Here is a 20,991-nt window from a genome sequence, read left to right as displayed (position 1 = left end):
GCACTGGACAAGAATTTTCAGGATTATAGTGAAATACGTTTTTCATTTTGTTGCATCCTGAAACCCCTCATCTAGTGGGTACACAAAGTGGTTGTATTCAAACACTGGCTTTTTGGAGAAGTTGTATCATGTTTGCCATGCTTCATTATTCAAACTGGCCCCTCACACTTACTGTTCTTGTGAATTGTCCATTTACCATTCCAAAATCTCACATATATGTTGAATATTCAAGTTACTATAAATTTTAACCTAAAAGGTATAATGGCGTTGAGTGAAGTATCATTCTACAACAACAATGCATTTATATTGCTTAGATGCCAAAATGGCTTCTAAATGGTTTGTGGTAATAATTTCAACTTAAAGATCTTTTATAATTATTTTTATATGATGGTTTACATAATTGTTAGGTAAACTATTATCCTAGCTTTTCTGGAAGTTGAGTGAAGTCTTTTTGTGCTAATGGTTTATCTTTCAACCTAAAGTTTAGTTTTTTATCATTTTTATGTTGGTTTTCATAATTATTAGATAAGCTACTCTCCCAGCTTTTTTTTTACCAAAGGTACAAATTGGAAGTTATAATTGCAATTGTTTGCTGTGTTGAAGGCATTAGGCACTTTAACAGAATTATCACCAAGCTGTGTTTTTCTCTCTCTCTAAACACTATGCATTAATGAGCTTTATAATTAAGGGAGTCACTTCACACCTCTATTGTTAACCAGTGGCATTGCATCTGCCTTGCTCCATTGATGCCCTTCTCACTTACTTACTGGAGCATTTAACAGTTTTGGCAACAGGGAATTACATGGCATGGGGCAAGTACTCTAATTAGATGCAAGTGAAAGTCCTTGGGGAGATGAATATTTAAAAAGTAATTTGAAGAATCTCTTAATGATGCTGGCAGCGAAAAATGTGGGCCACAGTGAAAAAAGGCATGTCAACATTGCAAAACATGGGTGCAGTAACAGTTGTGTAGTTCACAATCTATTTGTAAGGTTTTTATTTATCTTGAATACATTAGAGTGATTCTTTTCTAAAATGCTTTAACTTTCAGATAGAGTGAATGGTCTCTCTATTTTGTAGCCTTTCAAAACTGAAAACAACTTGTAAAGGATTATCTATATCCTATTAGCAACACACACATCACAGAATGCTGATAGCCCTGCATGCTGAGGGCTCACTTGGGCAAGGAGAAATATATCTACCCATGCTAGATCAATCTAGCTTACCCACATGGAGTGGGTGGGGAGCTGAGCCTCCCTCTTCTCCCATACCTTTCTTTAATGATAGTAACTTAAGGCATAAGGAGATAAGAGAGGCTGGGGGAAAATTAGAGGCATTGATCTTTGTGTTTCCCCTGGGAAACACAAACACATGGACACACACAGTCTCCCAAGCTAAGCTGCATATTTCTTAATAGCTCCATGATGTTGTCTATTATTTTAACTGTATTTAGCAGCATCTTAAGCAAAGAAGGGCACTGGATTCATGGAACTGGCCAGGCACACTGATCCTGGAACTTTCAGCAAGCTATAAGTTGTTGATTACTTGGACTCTGTTATCTATTTACAGTAGCAGCATCTCATTGCCCCAGTAGAACTTAAAGCCCAGGCTGGCAGAATACAGTGAGAGCTGCTCCTTCACATATTTGGGGCCCAAGCCTTTCAGGGATTTTAATGTTAGCATCAAAAGCTTGAATTGGGCCTGGTGGCATATTGGCAGCTAATGCAGTTCATGCAGAATTGGTGTTTTATCGTTCCAATTAGATACACCACTCACAACTCAGGTGGTCACATTCTACACTAGCTGCAGCTCTGGCTTGTCTTCAGATGCTCATTGCAGTAATATAATCATGAGGTTAATTGGGCATTTATCCATTTTCACCTGCAAAACCAGTGCTCTGACATCCTCTGGCATACCTGTAAGACCTGGGCATAGGCACCCCATTCCACTGAACCCATCTAACCTCCAGAGATGGATTGGATCAAGGAATACCCCCCCAACTAAAAAACTGTTCAGTCTCTATATAGGATAGGCTGTTTCCCCAATTTCCAGACATAGTAACCATCTCCCAATAGCACCTAGATATTATTGAAGATTCGCCTTCAGTTTATTGGCCCTCTTCCAACCCATTACTGCTTTCAGAACATGGTCCAAGCACTTGTACTGCCTCACCTGATTCTGATGGTTTGGGGAGATGAAGATGGGCATCAACCACATCCCTATCTGCATTACTATTTGTCAACTGAAACTAAAGGTCCCATCTTCCAAAGTCCATTGAGGGGGCCCAATGCGACATCCTAGCGTTGCTCTGCGCCAGGCTCTGCTTTTGACCTCAACAATGTGGGCCTCAAAAACAAAGAATGAGGGGGCCCAAAGATCCTCAGTGCCCTGGAGCCAGCACCTATAACTGAAACTGTATCAGGCATAACTACTCTATGCCATTGCAGCCACATAACTCACAAAGAGTATGGTGCGTCTTCTATTGACTTAAATGTATAACTAATATTGAAATATTCTGGAACTTTTGAATTCTGCTTAAATCTAAGTACTATAGCTTTTACTGATTTGTAGCTCAGGTTTTGAAATGCGTTTACAATAGTGCTCACACATAAATACATTTGTTTTGGTTTTCCATAATCTGAGTAAATGGGGCAGTTTTCCAAGCTAAAGTCATCTTTCCAGAATATGGTGGCATTGTGTATTTTTCAGTGCATGCATTCCATAGTCCCGTGACCTTAATTCTGAGTGTCTCCCCAGACACAAGTAATTCCATCATTGCTTTTTTCTCCCTTTTACTTCTAAAGCTAACTTTAAACTAAAAACACCTGGTGTTCTCTGCCTTCCCAGCAAAGCACAATCAGTAGGTAAATCAAGATGACAATGCCCACCACTCATTGCTGACTGAATGTGGCATATCGTATTTTTCATGCAGCACAGAATTCGGGGGCGGTGAGAGGGATAGAGAGAGGAACCAAGTTCAAAAGCACAAAACCCTGACATTTAGGAAACAAAGAATATACATCACCTTTCTATGCTCATTTTTAATTCAGGGTAAACAAATGTTTATTGTTCTTTTGCCATGGTCTAATTTCACTTCTCTTTAAACTAGCTGATTTAAAAATAAAGGTAAAAGAATATTGAGATAAAGTAAGGTGTAAGAGTTTTATGGTGAAAAGTATGACCCATCTGTTTCTCTGTTTCTTATAATGGAGGTCTAGAAGTGATATTAATGCCTGTTGGTAGAAATCATCATAGTGCTAAGTAGGGTGTGTATGCACAGATTCACTTGTGCAATGAAATTCCCCCTCTTCTCCCCCGTGGATCCTCTAAACCCACTGAGCAGATTTAGGGGGGTGCTGGGGACATGGAGGAAGACAAGAGATGGAAAGTTCCATTGCAGGAGAAGAGCTGGTTCTATGCACGTGACAATTTAGTTGAATCTCATTCCAGATCTCACCACCACCACCATTGTCTACCATTACTGGTAACTTAATTAAATGGAACTTTTAGCACAGTATGTTTTCTAAAACTAAAATGCATTGTTAATAGAAATAGGCTATAACTTAATTGCTTTTATAATAGAATGTTATTCTGGCCTTGCTGTAACTTACAAAGCTAGTCTAAAATTCTAAAAGAGCTTGCTGGATTTGTCACTTTACCCATCTTGTGACACATGTTAGTGCATGTGGTTTTTTAAAAAAAGGAGTATGGTCCATTTTCCATGTAAATATACAAGACTGCCTTGTGCCTTAGACGTGTTTATTTGTAAGTTACTTCCATTGATTTTTGTGAGAATTTGATCCCAAGCAGTTTGCCTGGCATTACCCCTTCCACAAATAAGATAAAATTTGATTAATTTTCAATGCCATCAACTTAATTCCTGCTGTGTTGCTTTCACTATATTTCATAGCTTAAATGAACTGCCCAATTCATGACTTGGAGAAGGGTTTCCGGCTTTTGTATGATAGATAAGGCTATATAAATCAGCATCCGCTTGTGACATTTTTGTTTTGGCAGGTATGTCCAGACATGTAGAAGTTACATGTGTTTTATCAGTCTTTTGAATGCTTTTATATACTTGCTTTTAACTGTTTCTTACTGAAAATTCTAATGTTTTATTTTATATTTTTGTAAACTGCTTAGAGATTTTCTTGCACTCAAGCAGTGTATACATTTTGTTAAATAAATAAATGTAGAGTACCCCAGAGCAATCGTGTTGGAAATGGTATGATTCTATAGAAAATAGATTAAGCACTTGTAAGTCTTCATTAGAAGACTCTTTTAATATTTATCTAACTGGTTCTAAAAGATGTTAGTCGTGAACGCTGTGTGAGCCATAAGAATGCATGCTTGCCTTCTCTCGCTTTGCACAGAGCAGATGGATGCTTGACTGCCTGCTAATCCACAGCTGGAATGGTTTCAGCATTTTCCACGTTGCTGGGTTAGAGTGGCTTTTCTAGTGGACTGAGAGGGCAGCAAGAGAGGGATATCATTATTCATCAGTATCCCAGTGGGATCGCTGCCAGCAGAGATTAATTTTTTCTCTTATGCTTGTAAAACAAGCTCAGGTGGAGTCTCTAATCCTCAGGGCACGGGTGGCAGATCAAGGAAGATGCTACAAAGCTAGTTAATTTTCAGATTCTAGGAGAAACAGAAGCTCTGTTAGATGTATAAATACATGATTGCAAATTTAAGTAGCTCAAATCCAAATGGGATCTTCCCAGACATCTGGTACTGAAAATCTCTTGTTTTTTCTTTGTTGTTTTTAATAGAAGTTCTTGCAAGTTTGAATCACAGCAGAAGTAGCTCTCTTCAGTTATCTTTCTCTATTATTCTTGGCAGATCTTGTCTTAATAGTTAGATTTTTTTTCTTTTTACAAGTGGCAAATAGAAATGTTAGCTGAGTAGAAATATAGAGCTTACAGGTCTTATCAAATGTCAGTATTGCCAGCCCTTTTACAAAACTGCCAAGTTCCAGGTTATCCCCCTCCCCCCCAAAAAAAGTTGCATGTAACCCCATTATTTTAGAGGATATGGCTCAGTGGGAACATACTGTACTCCTAGTAGCTCAAAACACCTAAACCAAGCTAATGAAATAGAGATTTATTCTTTATTTACAGAGCCTAGGACTTGCCGATCAGAAGGTCGGCGGTTCAAATCCCCATGACGGGGTGTGCTCCCACTGCTTGGTCCCTGCTCCTGCCAACCTAGCAGTTCGAAAGCACGTCAAAGTGCAAGTAGATAAATAGGTATCGCTCCGGCGGGAAGGAAACGGCGTTTCCGTGCGCTGCTCTGGTTTGCCAGAAGCTGCTTAGTCACGCTGGCCAATAAAGCGAGATGAGTGCCACAACCCCAAAGTCAGTCACGACTGGACCTAATGGTCAGGGGTCCCTTTACCTTTACCTTTATTTTCTCCTTAAAAGTTTAACATTGCTTTGGATGAAAGCCACTTGCTAATATTGCCTGGTAGCTTGCTTTATGGTCACCAAAACAATGGGTCAAGTTACTGGCTGGTTTTAAAGTGGTGTCGTTTTGTGAAATTTGGTAGTAAAAATCAGTTTTTGCTATCCTTGGTTTATCTAATAACCCTGACTAGCATCCAGGAGCCATATGGAGAGGGAGGTATTAGCTTGATCAGGAAGACAAGTAGCACAAGTTATTGGAGTGGTAAATGCAGACACAGGCCCCAACACCAAGCCTGAATGAACTGGATCCTAACTGCCCAGAGTCACCTGGACCCCCTGGAGACAGCACTCCTGAGCAAGATTCCCCTAAGGAACACCAGGGGCCTCAGACTCCCAGACCCAGCAGTGCTCAGAATGGGAACTGACTGAATGACTGTCCAAATTCAGTTCCTCAGTTCAGGTTTGAGCAGCCGGAAAATGAGGTGAGGAAGTAGGAACTGTGGCAAACAGGAGCCAAGACAAAGTCGATAAAAGGAGAGAGACCTGTTGGGTGCTGTTGTGCTACCAAAGATCAGGCAGCAACTGAGAGATGTTGTGCTAGTACCTATTTACACAGGCATTCCCTGAGTACAGGATTCCAGCAAACCTATTTTTCACTTCTAGTTTCAGGATTTTGTCTTTAAAAATAAGTTTGTTTTAAAAAACAAAAAAAACCTACCTACAGGCAATAGAGACTGTAAGACAGGGCTAGGGAACCTGACATTATCTAGATTTTGTTGCACTTCAATTCACATCAGCCTCAGCCTGCTTGGTCAATAATAATGAGAATAATAATGAGAATTGTAGTGCAACAAATTCTGGAGAACCAAGGCTCCCATAACTGCTGTTAAAATATCCTTAACAATGAAGATAATTGCCCATGTTTAGGTTTTGTTTTTACCAGTCCTCAGTAAATAAAAAATAAAAAAAATGCTGGAATGATGTAACTATATGTGTGTGTGTGTCAACCCTGAAAAACCTTATCTTCATGAGACTCATAGCTCTAAAATAATTTTTCAGTAGACAGTGCTGTCCTGGATATGTTTCTGTTGAAGTAAAATTCATTGGAATGAGTATGTTTAGCATCATAGCGATTGTGGGAAACTAAGAAGTGCACTGTATATCACGCCAATTTACGATGCTGGGAGTTGTGATGTTCCCAGCCTGCATCTGAATACTTTGAAACGTATATCTGGCACCATACAGAGGCCAAATAAGTTGAGTTCTTCACTTTACCAAGGCATATGCTCTAGTCTGCTTCCCTCTAACTTTCGGTATTTAGTTCAAAGCCTGAAACAAAAAGTTGACCGATTATTTCCTTCTGGGCAGCTGCTAAGCAAATCTGCTGGTACTGCTTTATTACTGTCATCAGTTCATACAAACTGTGCCAAAACAGTCTATTAATCTTAAAAACATGGGCAGACATTCTAATGGAACTGCAGTAAGTTAAAACTTCTTTTTCTCCTGACAAGCCAGCTTAAACCATAAAACCTAGACATTCTTTTTAAGTGTCCTTGGACACTTTATCAATATATAATATTGAAAGTTGTTTGGAATAAAATATTGACAAGGTTCTCAAGATCTTTTCTGCGCCATGGCATTGCGTTCATGTTTTCCAATGAAAAGTGTGGTCTGCTGCTCAAATACATAGCCTTCCCCAACTTGGTGCCCAGCAGATGTTTTGGACTTTCATTAGTCATGCTAGCTGGGGATGGATAGAAGATGGAGTCCCAAACATCTGGGGAAGACTGAGGTAGGGTGATAAAGATTCATGTCTATGTTTTCCCCCATGTTGATATTTTTTATGAATACTCTAGATTTTCATATTGCTTGTCCATCGCATCTGGTACTCAGAAAAGTATATTAACAGAGATTCCATTTAGCTATCATGGATAATAGCAGTTTTGTTGATACTTAGCCAGAAACCTTTCTTCAGATGCTTACAGTCCTTTGCATTGTTAACATCAAAAAGATACTAAAAAATGGGGGGGGGGGAATTATTGTGGCATAGGAATCAGATTGTATCCTAGTCTTATGAAGACTTTATGCCTTATGCTGATATCACTTCAGAACCTTACATTTAATGCAGTGGTTTGTAGGAGCTTGAGGAAGAGTTTAATTTTATGTGAGGAATTAACGAAATTATCACATAAAAGTTTTTCAGAGATTTTCCAGGAGGTTGTAAAAGAAACTACCATGAAATTACTCTTGGTCTGCCTTCAAGGTTCATTCTGATAGGAATTATTCCCTCTCCGCTCAAATACATCCACAGGTGTAGCTTTTTCTTTTACATGCTTCATTGTGGCAGTGAAACTAATATCTATAAAATGTTTGTGAAAAAGGTTGCTCTAATTGCAGATCTTCTTGTTGATTCTGTGCTAAGTGTTAAACATCATTTGTACGATATTCTAATTTCGCTATGGTGTAATGCTCATTACAGCATGGCAATTTAAGTTCACACCCCAAAAGAACTCTGAACTTTTGGTCAGTCTGCCTTGCTTTTAACTAAGTTTGACCTTCCTGTGCTCTTTCACAGTGGGAAAGGTCATTTGGATTCCTGATCCCTTGATAATTACAGATGACATCCATAGTTCTCTGCACAGTTAGGTAAGGAGGTAAAGTTGGAAACTAAATAAACACTCAGGGGGTTTTAAGGAGCCATAGAGATGTCTTGCTGTGCACAAATGTACTTCTCACGAGTGGCGTGTTATTGTTATTTTTAATGTTAATGGGACCAGGGTGTTAAAATATGCATTTAACATGCTTAAAGTATGTGACATGTTATATGCATGGCACAAATTGCAACACAGGCAAGGATGGGAAGATGAATTCTGGCAGCATAATATGCAGCTAAAAAGCAGCCTCCAGTACTTTGTGTTTCTCTGAAACTATTGTGGGGTACTGCAATGTACCCATTTCATTAAAAAAGAACTGGTAGTCCTCAGAACCCTCCCACCCAAAAAAAGCAGGCAAAATTACACTTCTACTTATGGGGCAGCCAGAGGGCCTTGATGGGAACCCAAAAGGTGTCTGAATGTGCCACACTACTCATACCATGTTTGGTGCCTCATGTGCATGTGCCACAGTATCACTACACACAGTGCTAGAAATTGTGTCATCTAACATGAATTTATATGTTTATGTGAGGGAGAACTTCCACAAAAACAAGAAGATGTAGGTTTAGGACAGCATGGAACAATCGGTCTTAGTGCGACCAATATATTACATGTATGAAAGGGAATCTTGTTGCCTAAATGCCATGGTCATATAATAGTAATTCCTTAATCCAAAAAAAAGAAAAAGTGGATCATAGCACAGTCTGTTTTCAGCCACGTACTTTTCAAAGTAATGAATTGGAGCAGCTTGACTTACAGAAGTCATTTTCTTACTAAACTACTAAAGGCCGGAAACCAAACTAAGTTTTTAAAAGTTGGCCTGTCTTCTGCCTGAGGCAAGTCCTCCCTCCATGATGGATGGGAGGGTGGAGAAAGGAGTAGGAAAACAAGACTAGAACTGGAGCTCTCCATTTCTTCCCTTCCAGCTCCTTGGCAGGACTTGGGCTACTATATAATGTGTTTCAAAGAGTTACTGTCAGCAACTCCTATACGGCTGCCTTGTTTTCAGCCTTAGTATTCCAACGACACATATTCTCTCAGTTTTCATCTCTTAGAGCTTAGATCCTTCCCACATTCAGTCTCTTGACTAGTTCTGATCACATGTCCTAGTCTAACTAATGTTGCTTCTTCTTTCTTTCTTTCTTTCTTTCTTTCTTTCTTTCTTTTTTCCTTTTTTGTCTAGACAGTAAACTTGTATGATCCAGTTTATATTGACTTTGGGAACATAAAGATTGAATCTCAAACATAAACTTATTTGATGCCCTTTGGACTGGTTTCAGGGTGCTGCAGCCCAGCAAATACTGCTTGGCAGAGGGAAATATTTGATTGTGGCTTTTCCATTCCTGTTTCCAGACCTCTCAGAATACAATATGTATATAAGGGCAACATGAGATGGTGGGAGGAGCACGCATTTCCAAATATTTATTTTTGAAGCGGTGAACTGTAGCAAGGGGAACCATAACCTAGTCTAGTGACCCCAAAGCAGAACCCATTACGTTTCTTACCTTCTCTCCCCCATAAGGTACCACGGCAGGTTCAGCAATACAAAAATGCAATGTTAAAATCAGTTTAAAACAGTTTCATCTAGAAGAACAGGAACTTATGGTTTTCTTTAAACCCTTGGAAGAGTTTGCCTTTTCGCTCAGCTTTGCTAAAACATTAATTTCATCTGAGCTTTTTTAAGAAGAAAAAACTTAAAGGCCAACTGGAGCAAAGCTATCCCTTTTACCACTAGCAAAAGGCTAACGGTCATCCACTGCTGGGTGAGGCATGATCCCAACATGACTGAAGAGAGAGCTCGGGTTTCAAGGCCTATTCATATCTTCTATTACGGGCAGTCAGCTCAAAGTATCAGGTTCTCCAGTGCCTCTCTTTCTCATAGGAATAAAATAACAAATGAACTGCACTGCATTTATTTGAATGTGGTATCCCCTAACCACATGCCACTTGGAGATAGGGGTCCAAGGAAATACTTCATTAAAATAAATGCATTGTCCATTTTGTTTGTACTGCATGCTATGCCTGGCGCTAACTGGGTATGTGAGGTCTGAGACTTGTGTTGGGTAGAGAGCAGGGGCAACACGGTGGGGGATACTGCCACTCCCACCACTTCCTTCTGCTGCCACCGGCTCTGCTACACACCCTGCCGCATCCACCACTGGCAGAGAAGCGGCACAGCCATTGGCACTGATTTGGGGCAAGATCACACTGGTTTCAGGTGAGATCTCACACAAAATGGTTGTGATCTTGCCCAAAATGGCGGCACTTCACCACCGCTGACAGAGGTGACAGGGCACCCATGGGCATGCTGCCTGGGGGGCTTCTGCTACCTGAAGCAACATCCTCACCCTACCTAATGGCTTAACCAACATCCTCACCCTACCTAATGGCTTAACCAGTATCGGTTGAGAGTTTTCCTAGCTTGTGATGCCTAGACAGGCTCTCAAATGATTTGGTGCTTGCCGAGAGTGATCGTGCCAAAGACCTTAAAATCTCCCTGAAGGTACAAACAGCACATTGTTTAATAGAGTCAAAGGAAGAGAAAGCACATGACATGCACATTTATCCCTTAAAACCCTTACATATTTATATGATACACTCGTATCTGTCCTCAGTTTGAGGGCTGTCCTCACTGTGCTTGAATATGTGCCAGAACAAGCAAAAATTTGTTTATGTGCTTCTAAAACGTCAACATCCATGTGCAATATAAAGTTGGAACCAGAAGGCCAATCTTTTTTTATGGACTAGAAATAAACTTCTCTAAATAGAAAGTTGTCAGAAGAATTAACTGATACAGACCTAATTTTAACCAGCGGTACTACTTGGTGCCACTGGAACAGCGGCGTTTCCTTTTGCTAAGTTTGTTTGCTGCTCATAAATCTGTGCCTGACTTAATTCCATCTGCTTGCTAGTACACATATGTATGGGCTTATAAATCAAGCTTGCACTTAATGTGCTGTCCAAGAGTTGAATGATAAAGTATTGGATGGTAATATGAAGTATTGCTAGTGAATGGGAGTTTTTTGTCAGATGTTTGATGACAAGGGTGGAAAACAGCAAAATCCAAAATGCGCTGTCTTGTTTTGCTTCCTTTCCTCTGAGATAATAAAAGTGAGATCGTACATGTAAAAGCTATTACAACACATTTCTCACTTGCTTTTCTGCTGGGTGGATTGTGCACTGTGTGTGCATTTAGGGGGCAATCGTATGCAAAATGTCAATTGGTTCATGCCTGTACACAGCTCATACTCAGTTTACTTTGTGCCAAAAAACTGAGCAACAGATTAGAATTGAGCTTTCTCTCAGTGGTTTATCCTTTCTTGTTTGCCTCTTTGGTTTCTTTTCCTTTATTTTAAGACAGTGGCGTAGCGTGGGTTGTCAGCACCCGGGGCAAGGCAAGTAATTTGCGCCCCCTAACCCGTGGATTTGCACCCCCTAACCCGTGGATTTGCGCCCCCTAACCCTACCCCCCAGATGTTGCGCCCGGTGCGGCCGGCCCCCCCTGCACCCCCCACGCTACGCCACTGTTTTAAGATACCAGCTAAGGACCATGTAACACTTTCCCCACAATAATCATCTTTTAGGCCTTTATGCTAAGATAATTGGAAGGAGGGGGTTGGATTGAGTGTAGGTGTCCCTCCCTGAACTTCTGCAGACTCAGATGTCCCCCTGTGAGCCACTGAACATGCAAGCAGATGTCAGGCTTGCTTGTGGTAAGCCACAAAATAAGGTACAGTGGTGCCTCGCAAGACAAAATTAATTCGTTCCGCAAGTTTTTTCTTCTTGCGAGTTTTTCGTCTTGAGAAGCACGGTTTCCCATAGGAATGCATTGAAAATCAATTAATGCGTTCCTATGGAGACCACCTTCAGACCAGGTCCAGGGACAGTCTGTCCCCGGACCTCTTCTGAAGGCTGGCGGGGGGAGAAGGACTTTTCTCCCCACCGCCAGCCTTCAGAACAGCCTTCTGAAGGCTGGCGGTGGGAAGAAAAGCCCTTCTCCCGCCGCCAGCCTTCAGAAGAGTTCCCCCAGGGCTGCCTAGGCTGCGGATAGCAGCCTGCTGCCCCGCGCGAGGGGCGCTCTGCTTCAGAGCGCCCCTCGCGCGGGGCAGACATTCACAGCTTGGGGAGCCCTGCAGGACTTCCCCGCAGGGCTCTCCAAGCTGCGGATAGCAGCCTGCTGCCCCACACGAGGGGCGCTCTGAAGCAGAATGCTGTTCTGAATGTTGGCGGTGGGGAGGAAAAACCCTCCTCCCACCGCAAGCCTTCAGGACAGGTCCAGGAACAGAGGAGAAGGCGCGCTGCGCTTCCCCGCTGTCCCCGGAGATTTCCCTATGGGCTTTCATCTTGCGAAGCAAGCCCATTGGGAAATTCGTCTTGCGAAGCCGCTAAAAAATCGGAAAACCCTTTCGTCTTGCGGGTTTTTCGTTTAGCGAGGCATTCGTCTTGCGGGGCACCACTGTATTCTGAGGGTAAGTCTGAGCTGGCCTGTCTCCACCTTGTGCAGCAGCTGCAGCTCTGTAGAGCTGCAGTGGTGGTGGTGAGGAGTTAAGATTACTCTGTTAGTAAATGTGCTCTAACAATTGCTGTTTGGCTGGCTGTGTCTCAGACCAATATAACATTTCTGGGGGTTGATGAGACTGTGTGAATACAAAGGGATGTTAGATTATGTTTAGTACACTTTTAGTCAGTGGAATGTGCAGAGATTAACAGCCTGACATCATTAACAGTCAGAGCCAAGTGTGGCCATCCAGAAAAAAGTAGGCCATTTGGCGTTATGTACGTATGTTTTCCTCAGGCACTTGTGATTTTAAAACTTCCTCTTGGATACATCTTTGTACCCCAGCTACTTAATTAAACACTGGCGTTATGTGCATGCTGGATTAATCACAGCTAAAGAAACAGCAAAGTGTATCTCCATTGCAATTTGAGAATTTGAAGCAGTCACACAATCATCACTGATAGGATGAGTTGTGACAAAGTCAGCTCTTGTTGGTTTCCCCCTAGAAGTGAGTTTGAAAGCTGCTCTGAAACTTTATTGATTATACACTTCAGCTGCCTGGCTCTGTTGTGAAGCCTTTCTCTTTTTAGCGGGGTCATTATTGACCCAAAATATTCCCCAGTGTCTGACATATCTTGACCCCTTATCTAGCACCACCTTTTCATCCATGCATTGAGAATCCACTCCTGGTCCTATATGTAGAACAGGTAGCATTTCTATAAATCAGGTGTTGAACCTGTGACCTTCCTGATGTTGCTGGACTTCATGACAGAGATGCGCAACCTTGCACATGACGTGGGGAAAGTGGAAAGGGAGATGCTAGAACTTGGGGTCATCAAATGAAGCTGAATGCTGAAATATTCAGGATATACTGTACAAAAATAGATACTGTACATCTTCACAAAGCGAGTACTTAAACTGTTTGAGGACTTCCCATAAACATCTGGTTGGCCACTGTGAGAACAGGATGCTGAACTAAGTTGGGCCTTTGGACTAATCCATATTCTATAGTCTTATGAATGTTTACTTCCCTGCCTTCCTTGCCCTGTTGCTGAACTCACCTAAGTCCTTAAATTGCCTGACTCCTGACCATCTTCTCAGTGCTTAATTACTGGGGCTCCCTTGTGCTCACAGAGTAGTAGCTTGTTTATACACTCCTATGGCTAGTTTGTCCCAGTTCTTTTGCAACAAATTAGAATAAGAGGCCTCACTTCAAAAAAAGAGTGCATGGCTACCTTGAAATTCCAAGGCTAATCCAGTTCAGTCGGATATCTTAGCTGCTACGGACTGCAGAAGACTGCAGTTGCCACTACTGCAGGTGCCACATAATACCCATTCTGCATGTGTAAGAATTCAGTTGTTTAGTATGGCATCACCCGCACATTGGAACTCCCTGCCGATTGAGATCAAGCAGGCACCTTCACTGTACTCTTTTCAGCACCTGCTAAAAACATTCTTGTTTAGACAAGTCTACCCAGAGGCTTAGAAAGTTGAGGTCATTTAAAATATGTTTTAGTATTTTAACTTTTGTATATATTTTTAATGGTTGTGAATTTTTCTCCATTTTACAGTTTTATCGTTTTGTAAACTGCTTTGAGTTTTTTTACAATCAAGTGGTGTATAAATTTTATGAAATGAAATAAATGCAACAATTTATGAGATTCTGCAGCACAGTTGACATTAAATACAATTGACCTTTTGCATTCCTTAAAAAAGAGGGGGTCCATTAAAAATGTGTAGATTTGATATCACTAAACATCACTAGCAGCAAGATATTTCTTTCATGAATACACTACTTTGACATGTGCATACTCTTCCTTTCTGCACTGGTAGAGTTTTAAAATGAAACCTGCATCCTAAAATTACATAGATCTAAAACTGCATACATCTGTTGGCAGTTTTGACCTCAAATTCCAATTTAAAGATAAGTGAAAGCTGAAATCTGCCAATATTTCAATCTCTTAGTAAAGAGGACACTTTTGCACCTTCAGTAGTGGAAACAAGCTCCAGGAATGTGAGAGACTAATTTGGTTTGGCTTAAAAGCCTCAGTGTTACAAATTAATCAGCTTGGTCCGAAAAGTCTAGAACTCATTAACTTTAAAGGCTTTGCCGGTTCTCATAGCTGAACTTAAGTTTTAGCATAAATAAGGCTTTCTTTTGTCACCTGCATCATCATGGCATCCCACATCTCTTACTCACAGCCTGATCCAGTGCATATTTGCTCATAATTGAGTTCAATGGGACTTATTCCCTAGTTAGCCTGCATAGGATTACAGTCCTGCAGTGTAATTCTAGCATGCTTACTTGGGGGTAAGACTCATTGTATTCAAGCGTGCGAAGGAGTGCAGCCTTAGCCTACTATGAAATGTGTTACCTATTAGCTTTTTATATTTTTGAGCTAGTGTGCTGTATAAATCTACATTGAATGCTTCGTTTTATTTAAATCACTGGAATAGAAGAATAATCTTACTGAAATAAATAAGAGCTTACATGTGATACCTATTATTTAATTAATTTCACAGTGACTTTTTTTCCAGGCTGTTAAATAAAAGAAAGAAAGCCATGTGTTCTCAGTCCTTCAGATACAATGGAAGGAATTCAACATCACACTAGGGCAATCGTTCCATCGGAACAAGTATTTTGGAGAATCTCCCATCTTCCCACCTACCCCCCGCTGTGCTGCTCCAGGGCCAATTTCAGGGGCATTTGCGGGGAGAGGAGGGAAAGCCCCCTTACACAAGAGGAAGTCCTTGATCAGCGCTTCTGCTGATGGGACTCAATTGAGTGCCACACTATGCATCAATAAATTTGCCTTTGTTTGTTTTAAACATAGGCACGGTTAGGAATATGTTTGCAAAGTCATAACTTAGAATTAGTCGTATTAGGGATTTTAGGTTAGGCCTTTTAATTTTATTACTGACTGGTTCCAGTGTACCTTTTAATCAGTCTTTTAAAAATTGTGCTAACTTTTAGTAAACAAAACATTTTAATTGACAGGCTGTGCTTTTTTTCTGGGGGTACTCTGGGTACGCAGTACCAGCACCTCTTTTTCTGGAAGAAAGGCACTGTTGACAGGTAACAGAATGGGAGAAGGTTGAAAAAAGATGATGCTTTGGAGGGCGTTTGTGAAACCTTTAATAAAGGAATGGTGGAGAACCTGTGCCTCATAGAGTGTTGTTGGACTCCGGTTTGCATCAGGCCTAGCCAGCATAGCAAATGGTCAGTGATTATGGGAGCTGTAATCCAGCAATATCTGAAGAACCATTGACTCCCCATCTAAGGTTCCACAGTTGGTGGAAAGGTTTGTGCTAATCTCGGTTTTGTGGTCAATTATCAGCAGTGAAAATGAAAGTGCAAATATTGTAAGCTAGGATGTTGGAAGCCCATTTTTATATTTTTATTCCTATCCTCATTTTGGTCTATGTCATCTTCAGTGTGCTCTTCTTCTCACCCATATTTCAATTATTATTTTCTGCACTGATCCTCCCCTTTTGCATTCTTTCATGAATCATTCCAAACTGACCTTATTTAGTTACTGAGTAAACTGAGAAGAATCACTCCTCAGTCACTTTGGGGTGAACCTGAAAATGCTTGGATGAGCACATCTGGTAGACAATCATGAATTACTTCCTACTCACCACTGCCTTTTGAGCAGTGAATAGTAGAGATGGAATTGGACGCCCATTAACATATGATGGTGACGTTCAAAAATGTAGTGTGGCCACTGGGATGTCCTTCTGGCACATGGTGAGTCAACTCAGTCCTGAGGCATTTGGAAATCTTTAGAAAGGTGATGGATTGTGTAGTCAGGGTGCTGTAGGTTAGAACTTCCACACAGTAAACTTGGTGACTGCTTAATTAATGGCCCTTGGGTTCCATTCAGCCTGCCAAAGAAAGAAGGGGAAGAGGGTGGTGAAGAAGCAAACTGAGTATTAAATGTGTCCAGGGCATCTACCTTCAGTTGCCTAACTTCCCCCGCCTCTGGACAAAATATAGACACTATGGGAGAATTGTATGTTATTCCAAGAGGAGTTATCAAAGAGCTTCCAGCTTTTGGAACTGTTCAACTTTCAACTTCATTTGTGTCCTAAATGATAGGACACAAAGCAACATCAGAGAAAACAAGGAAGGATGTTCTTCTCTCTTGTTCCCCTAAAATTGTAAACTTCAGTACCTTGGGTTTTGAAAGTCGTTTTATTGCCAACTTTTTGTTGAAATCAATACTCTAATGAAACAAAATATTTTTGTGCTTAGACTGCCATTGTTGAACCCACGGCATTTGCAGACTAGGATAAGGTTTGTACTGAAAAGGGAAACCCAAATGGAAAATACAGAGTGAACAGCCGGGCCTATTTGATTTGATTATGGAGGATGTTTCTTTATTCTGTCTTTCCTTGTGCAATCTGAAAACAGTAGCAGGGGGTTACAAGCAGAGTTCATCATCAGGTTGTCAATCACTGTCATTTAACATTTGCAGTGGGAGATGTCTTTATTCAAGGACAGCTGGGCAAATCAGAAGCACAGATTTGCAGTTAGCAGTCTGTCCTGCCTACACTAAACAAACAGGGACAGGGCAGACAGACCGGCCTCTCGCATAAAAATATAATGGACTGTGCTGACCTTGGTGCCCTCCATTCAGCTTCATTCCCAGTTGTATAAAAGCTTCAGTGCCCATTCTCAATTTCCTTTAATTACTTACATGATGCAGATAAGAAAATGAACTTCACTTACAATCATCCATCACACACAGGAAATGAAGTAGGCAAGTTGTTTGAAACAAGAGGAGTGTTTTAGAAGTAAATAAAACAGGTTGTATTTGCAGGGGGAGGGAAGGAGTCTGGGGAGCTATTTTCTTTTTGCAGAAATACCAGCTAAGCTGCAGCTACTCCTCTGACCCTGCCTCCCATACTCCAGCCTCTCCCCCCAGCCCGGTCTGTCTCCCAATTGTAGCTGCTAGGCCGTATTGAGTGGGAGGGGGGAAATCTCCTTGGTAAATATTCTTTAAAATATCTTTAAAAGGGTGCAAGTTAAATAAGAGTGAGGCAAACATGCAGAATTCAATAGGGCTTAAAATGGTGGTGACCTTTAGGTTCAGAAAATAAATGACCACAGTTTTCACAAGAGATCTGGCAGAGACATCAAGGATTAGTTAGCAGTTGTCTTCAGTCAGTCTTTTTATGACGAAAAAGAAAGAAACCTGCTTAAAGAGCATGATTTTTTTAAAAGAAACCTAAACTTTATTTTGAAGTTTTTCTAAACATGCTTTTACCTTTGGGCAGTAGCAACATGTGATATTGTTTATAATCAGAAGTGAACAGTTTTGTTGAATATTAACAGTGGGTTGTCTTTTAGGAACATCTGAAGTTTGGCTAATGTATTTACAGCTTCTTGGGGAGGTGGGGCTTGAAGGAGGATTCATCTGGGCAAACATTTAATTCCTATGGATTTGTGAGAAATGTAGCCGTTTTGTCCCAGAGATCTACAGTTCAAGAAATGATGGAAAACCAGACCATATTAATTGTGCATTTGGTGAAATTAAAAGTTGAGAGACCTTTCCCCTTTGAAAGTATTGATTTTGCCATTGCAAATCTCTCCCTTGAACATTCTGGTGGAAAACCTGGTAGCTTTGGTAGTAAATGCAAAAACAGTAGAATATTGTAAACGCTATCCATTCTTCCCCAAGCACTGCTCTTCCCAGTGAGACCTCTTCTGCACCCGCCTCTGGCAGGAGAGCTTTAAGGACACATGTGGAACTTGCCCAATGTCTGCTTCTAGTTGCCGCCTCTTGCAGTACATCAGATGCCATCCAGAGGGTATCCCTGCCCTTGTGAGCAGCTTATTGAAGGACACAATGGCTGTTGTGAAGGGAAGGAACAGCAACAAAATCTGCAGAAGCAAACTCACAGTCCTGTAGATCACAGCCATCATGTTTTCCGCACTAACATTTTTTCTCTTTCTTCCCCCCCCCCCTTTTTTTTTTATTTATTAAGGATGCTGAAGAGTATGCAGACCTTCCAGTACGACATAATGAAGATCAAATGAACAGTGAACTGGCCAAACATGTCCCCGTTGAAGTCAATCCGCATTCTTTTGACAGTTCACACACAAAAACCCATCTTCTGATGCAAGCCCATTTTGAACACGCTGTGTTACCATGCCCGGATTATGTCACTGATACCAAGACGGTGTTAGACCAGTCAATTAGAATATGTCAGGTACAGTTGCACTCTTTTATGATCACTTGCCTGGTTTGCTATTGTTAGCTGTCACAATATGGATCCAAGAATGAACCTGAATTGTTCACAGAGATTGCATTAGTACAGCATTCTAGCATTTTTCTGTATTTTGCAGTTCTTACTTTGTGCATCCTCACAACAGTCCTGTGAGGCAGGTAGACTTTAATGGTTCCATTATACAGGGAATGTCAGAAGAAGAAGAAGAAGAATGTTAATTTAGGACTGAGATGTAAGCAAAGTCCATGTTGATCCCACAGAAGTTGTGATTAGGCAGACACAGATGGGGACAGGGAAGTGGATGTAAGCCCCACCCTCAACAGAACGGAATGTGCAGGCTGCTCTTCAGATATTTGCTAGAACTAGAACAAACATATGAAGAAGGTTTGTAAGCACATGTAATTGAACACAATTAGAAATCTCCTCACCAACTGGAACCCTGGCTTCTCAGTTTCCAGTGACACCAATTATACCTTCAATTGAGCACAATTAAAACTGGGGCTAATGGGAGTTTTTATAGTATCTGGAGGGCGCCAGGATGGAGAAGGCTGATTAACAGAAGCAAGATAATGTTGTGTTTAAACATTACACTGGATCTGATCTGCACATTCAACAGAATAAAGTAGTATGAAGTGTTAGCATAGATTGTACTATTTCAGTTCACAGATAGGGGGATCACATTTTTTAAGACTTTACTAGCTGTAAAAAAAATAACTTCCTTTAAAAGGTTTTTTAAAAAAAGAAAGCCTATTAGAGAATGAGCTATAGTGGAAACTTTTTTCTGATATACTAGGGTTTGCTCTCCTTTAAAACTTTGAGGAAGCGCTTCTATACAGTGGAGCATTCAAAATTGTATTCCCCATTTCCCATCTGACATTGGTACAGTCTGTTCTATCATTTTATTCTGCTACGTGTGCTAGCCATACTCAGGGGATGCTGAATATGAGAAATCTATTTATTGGTCTTTTACTGGCTTCATATTAAGCCTAAAGCGAGTCATTAATGTTTCTGTGCATTTAAGCACCCAAGAACTTACATTTTCATTATTCTTTGATTCAGCTGCTTAGAAGTCTACATTTTTACTATGGAATCCAGCATTGTTTACAACCAGCAGCACAATAAAGTACCCGAGTAGTTTTTCTCCCAAACAATATGTGTGTTAAAAATAATACTGTGCTCCATTTTTCTGTTAAAAGTGTGCATGGTTTCTGATCTGTATTGCTGACCATTTGCATGGCAATAGTTTAATAAGACTTTCTTTGGGATGGGGGTGCTGAAAAGTTAGCTTCAGTAATTTTAAGTCATCATATTAGTATTGTACCAGAATATGTGAAATCACTCATTCCTTCTTTGCGTCAAATGCTTTATTACTGCAAGTTCAGTGATTAGTTTTCTTTCTGCTGTTTGAAACCGCCTTTTGAATTTGTATTAATTGAAATAGGTAATTGAAGTAGTAATACCTTTCAGTTCCTCACTCAGAGGGCAATCACTTCTTCTGAGAAGTAATCTGACAGTTGCCCGCTTTGCATTTTGATTGGCAATGAGCCTCCACTTGTAGAATTGTTGATAAAATATTTTACCATTGCCAAGTAGTGAGGCTGTCATGGTGCTCGGTCTTAACCTTTGAGAAGTGTTTACCCATGGATGAGTTAAGCACATCTCAGTAGGGTACCTGTACATTGAGAGAAGAGAAGGCTTCAGATATTAGAATTGTATTTCTTAACTGCTTAAGGGAGGTGCATGGAGGTGCAACTCCATGGTTTTTATGACTTTTTAATGCCTCATCCGAATCAGAAAACCTACTATACACACACACACAGGAAGGGAAAAAACTTTAGATCAGCTTCTCATTTGATGAAAACTCCCATCATTGTGAAAGGCAGGCATGGATAGAAATAATTGTGTTGGCCCTTGTAATAAATGGAAGTAGGAATTCATATATTTTCCTGCTTCCACTTGCATATATTTTATAAATAAATTCAGCTGTTTATGCATACCTACCCTTTTATTAGTAGGCAGATTCACATGTGTGTTGTACTTTCAACATACCCATCTGAGTACCCCATATAAAATGAGAAACCATCCTGTTGGTGAAATCCGACATGGCACTAAACCTCTCATTCCATCAGGACAAGGATTTCTCCTAGAGCACAGGACCTCTCTCCTCCTCTCCTCTCCCAGCACACCCCATTTATCTGTT

At 40.8% G+C, this 20,991-nt stretch overlaps 1 protein-coding gene across 1 annotated transcript in view; it reads left to right on the top strand.

The window, feature by feature from the left end:
- Window positions 1-20,991, top strand: part of ASCC3 (activating signal cointegrator 1 complex subunit 3) — a 216,673-nt gene that overhangs the window by 174,013 nt on the left and 21,669 nt on the right. Inside the window, exon 37 of the mRNA XM_083608265.1 lies at window positions 18,549-18,773. Coding sequence (XP_083464391.1) covers window positions 18,549-18,773 — 225 coding nt within the window. The remainder of the gene's footprint in view (window positions 1-18,548; window positions 18,774-20,991) is intronic.

The sequence above is a fragment of the Podarcis filfolensis genome (genome assembly GCF_964270895.1).
Source record: "Podarcis filfolensis genome assembly, chromosome: 3".
In the NCBI taxonomy this organism is placed as follows: domain Eukaryota; kingdom Metazoa; phylum Chordata; class Lepidosauria; order Squamata; family Lacertidae; genus Podarcis; species Podarcis filfolensis.
This window is presented reverse-complemented; position numbering and strand designations above follow the sequence as displayed.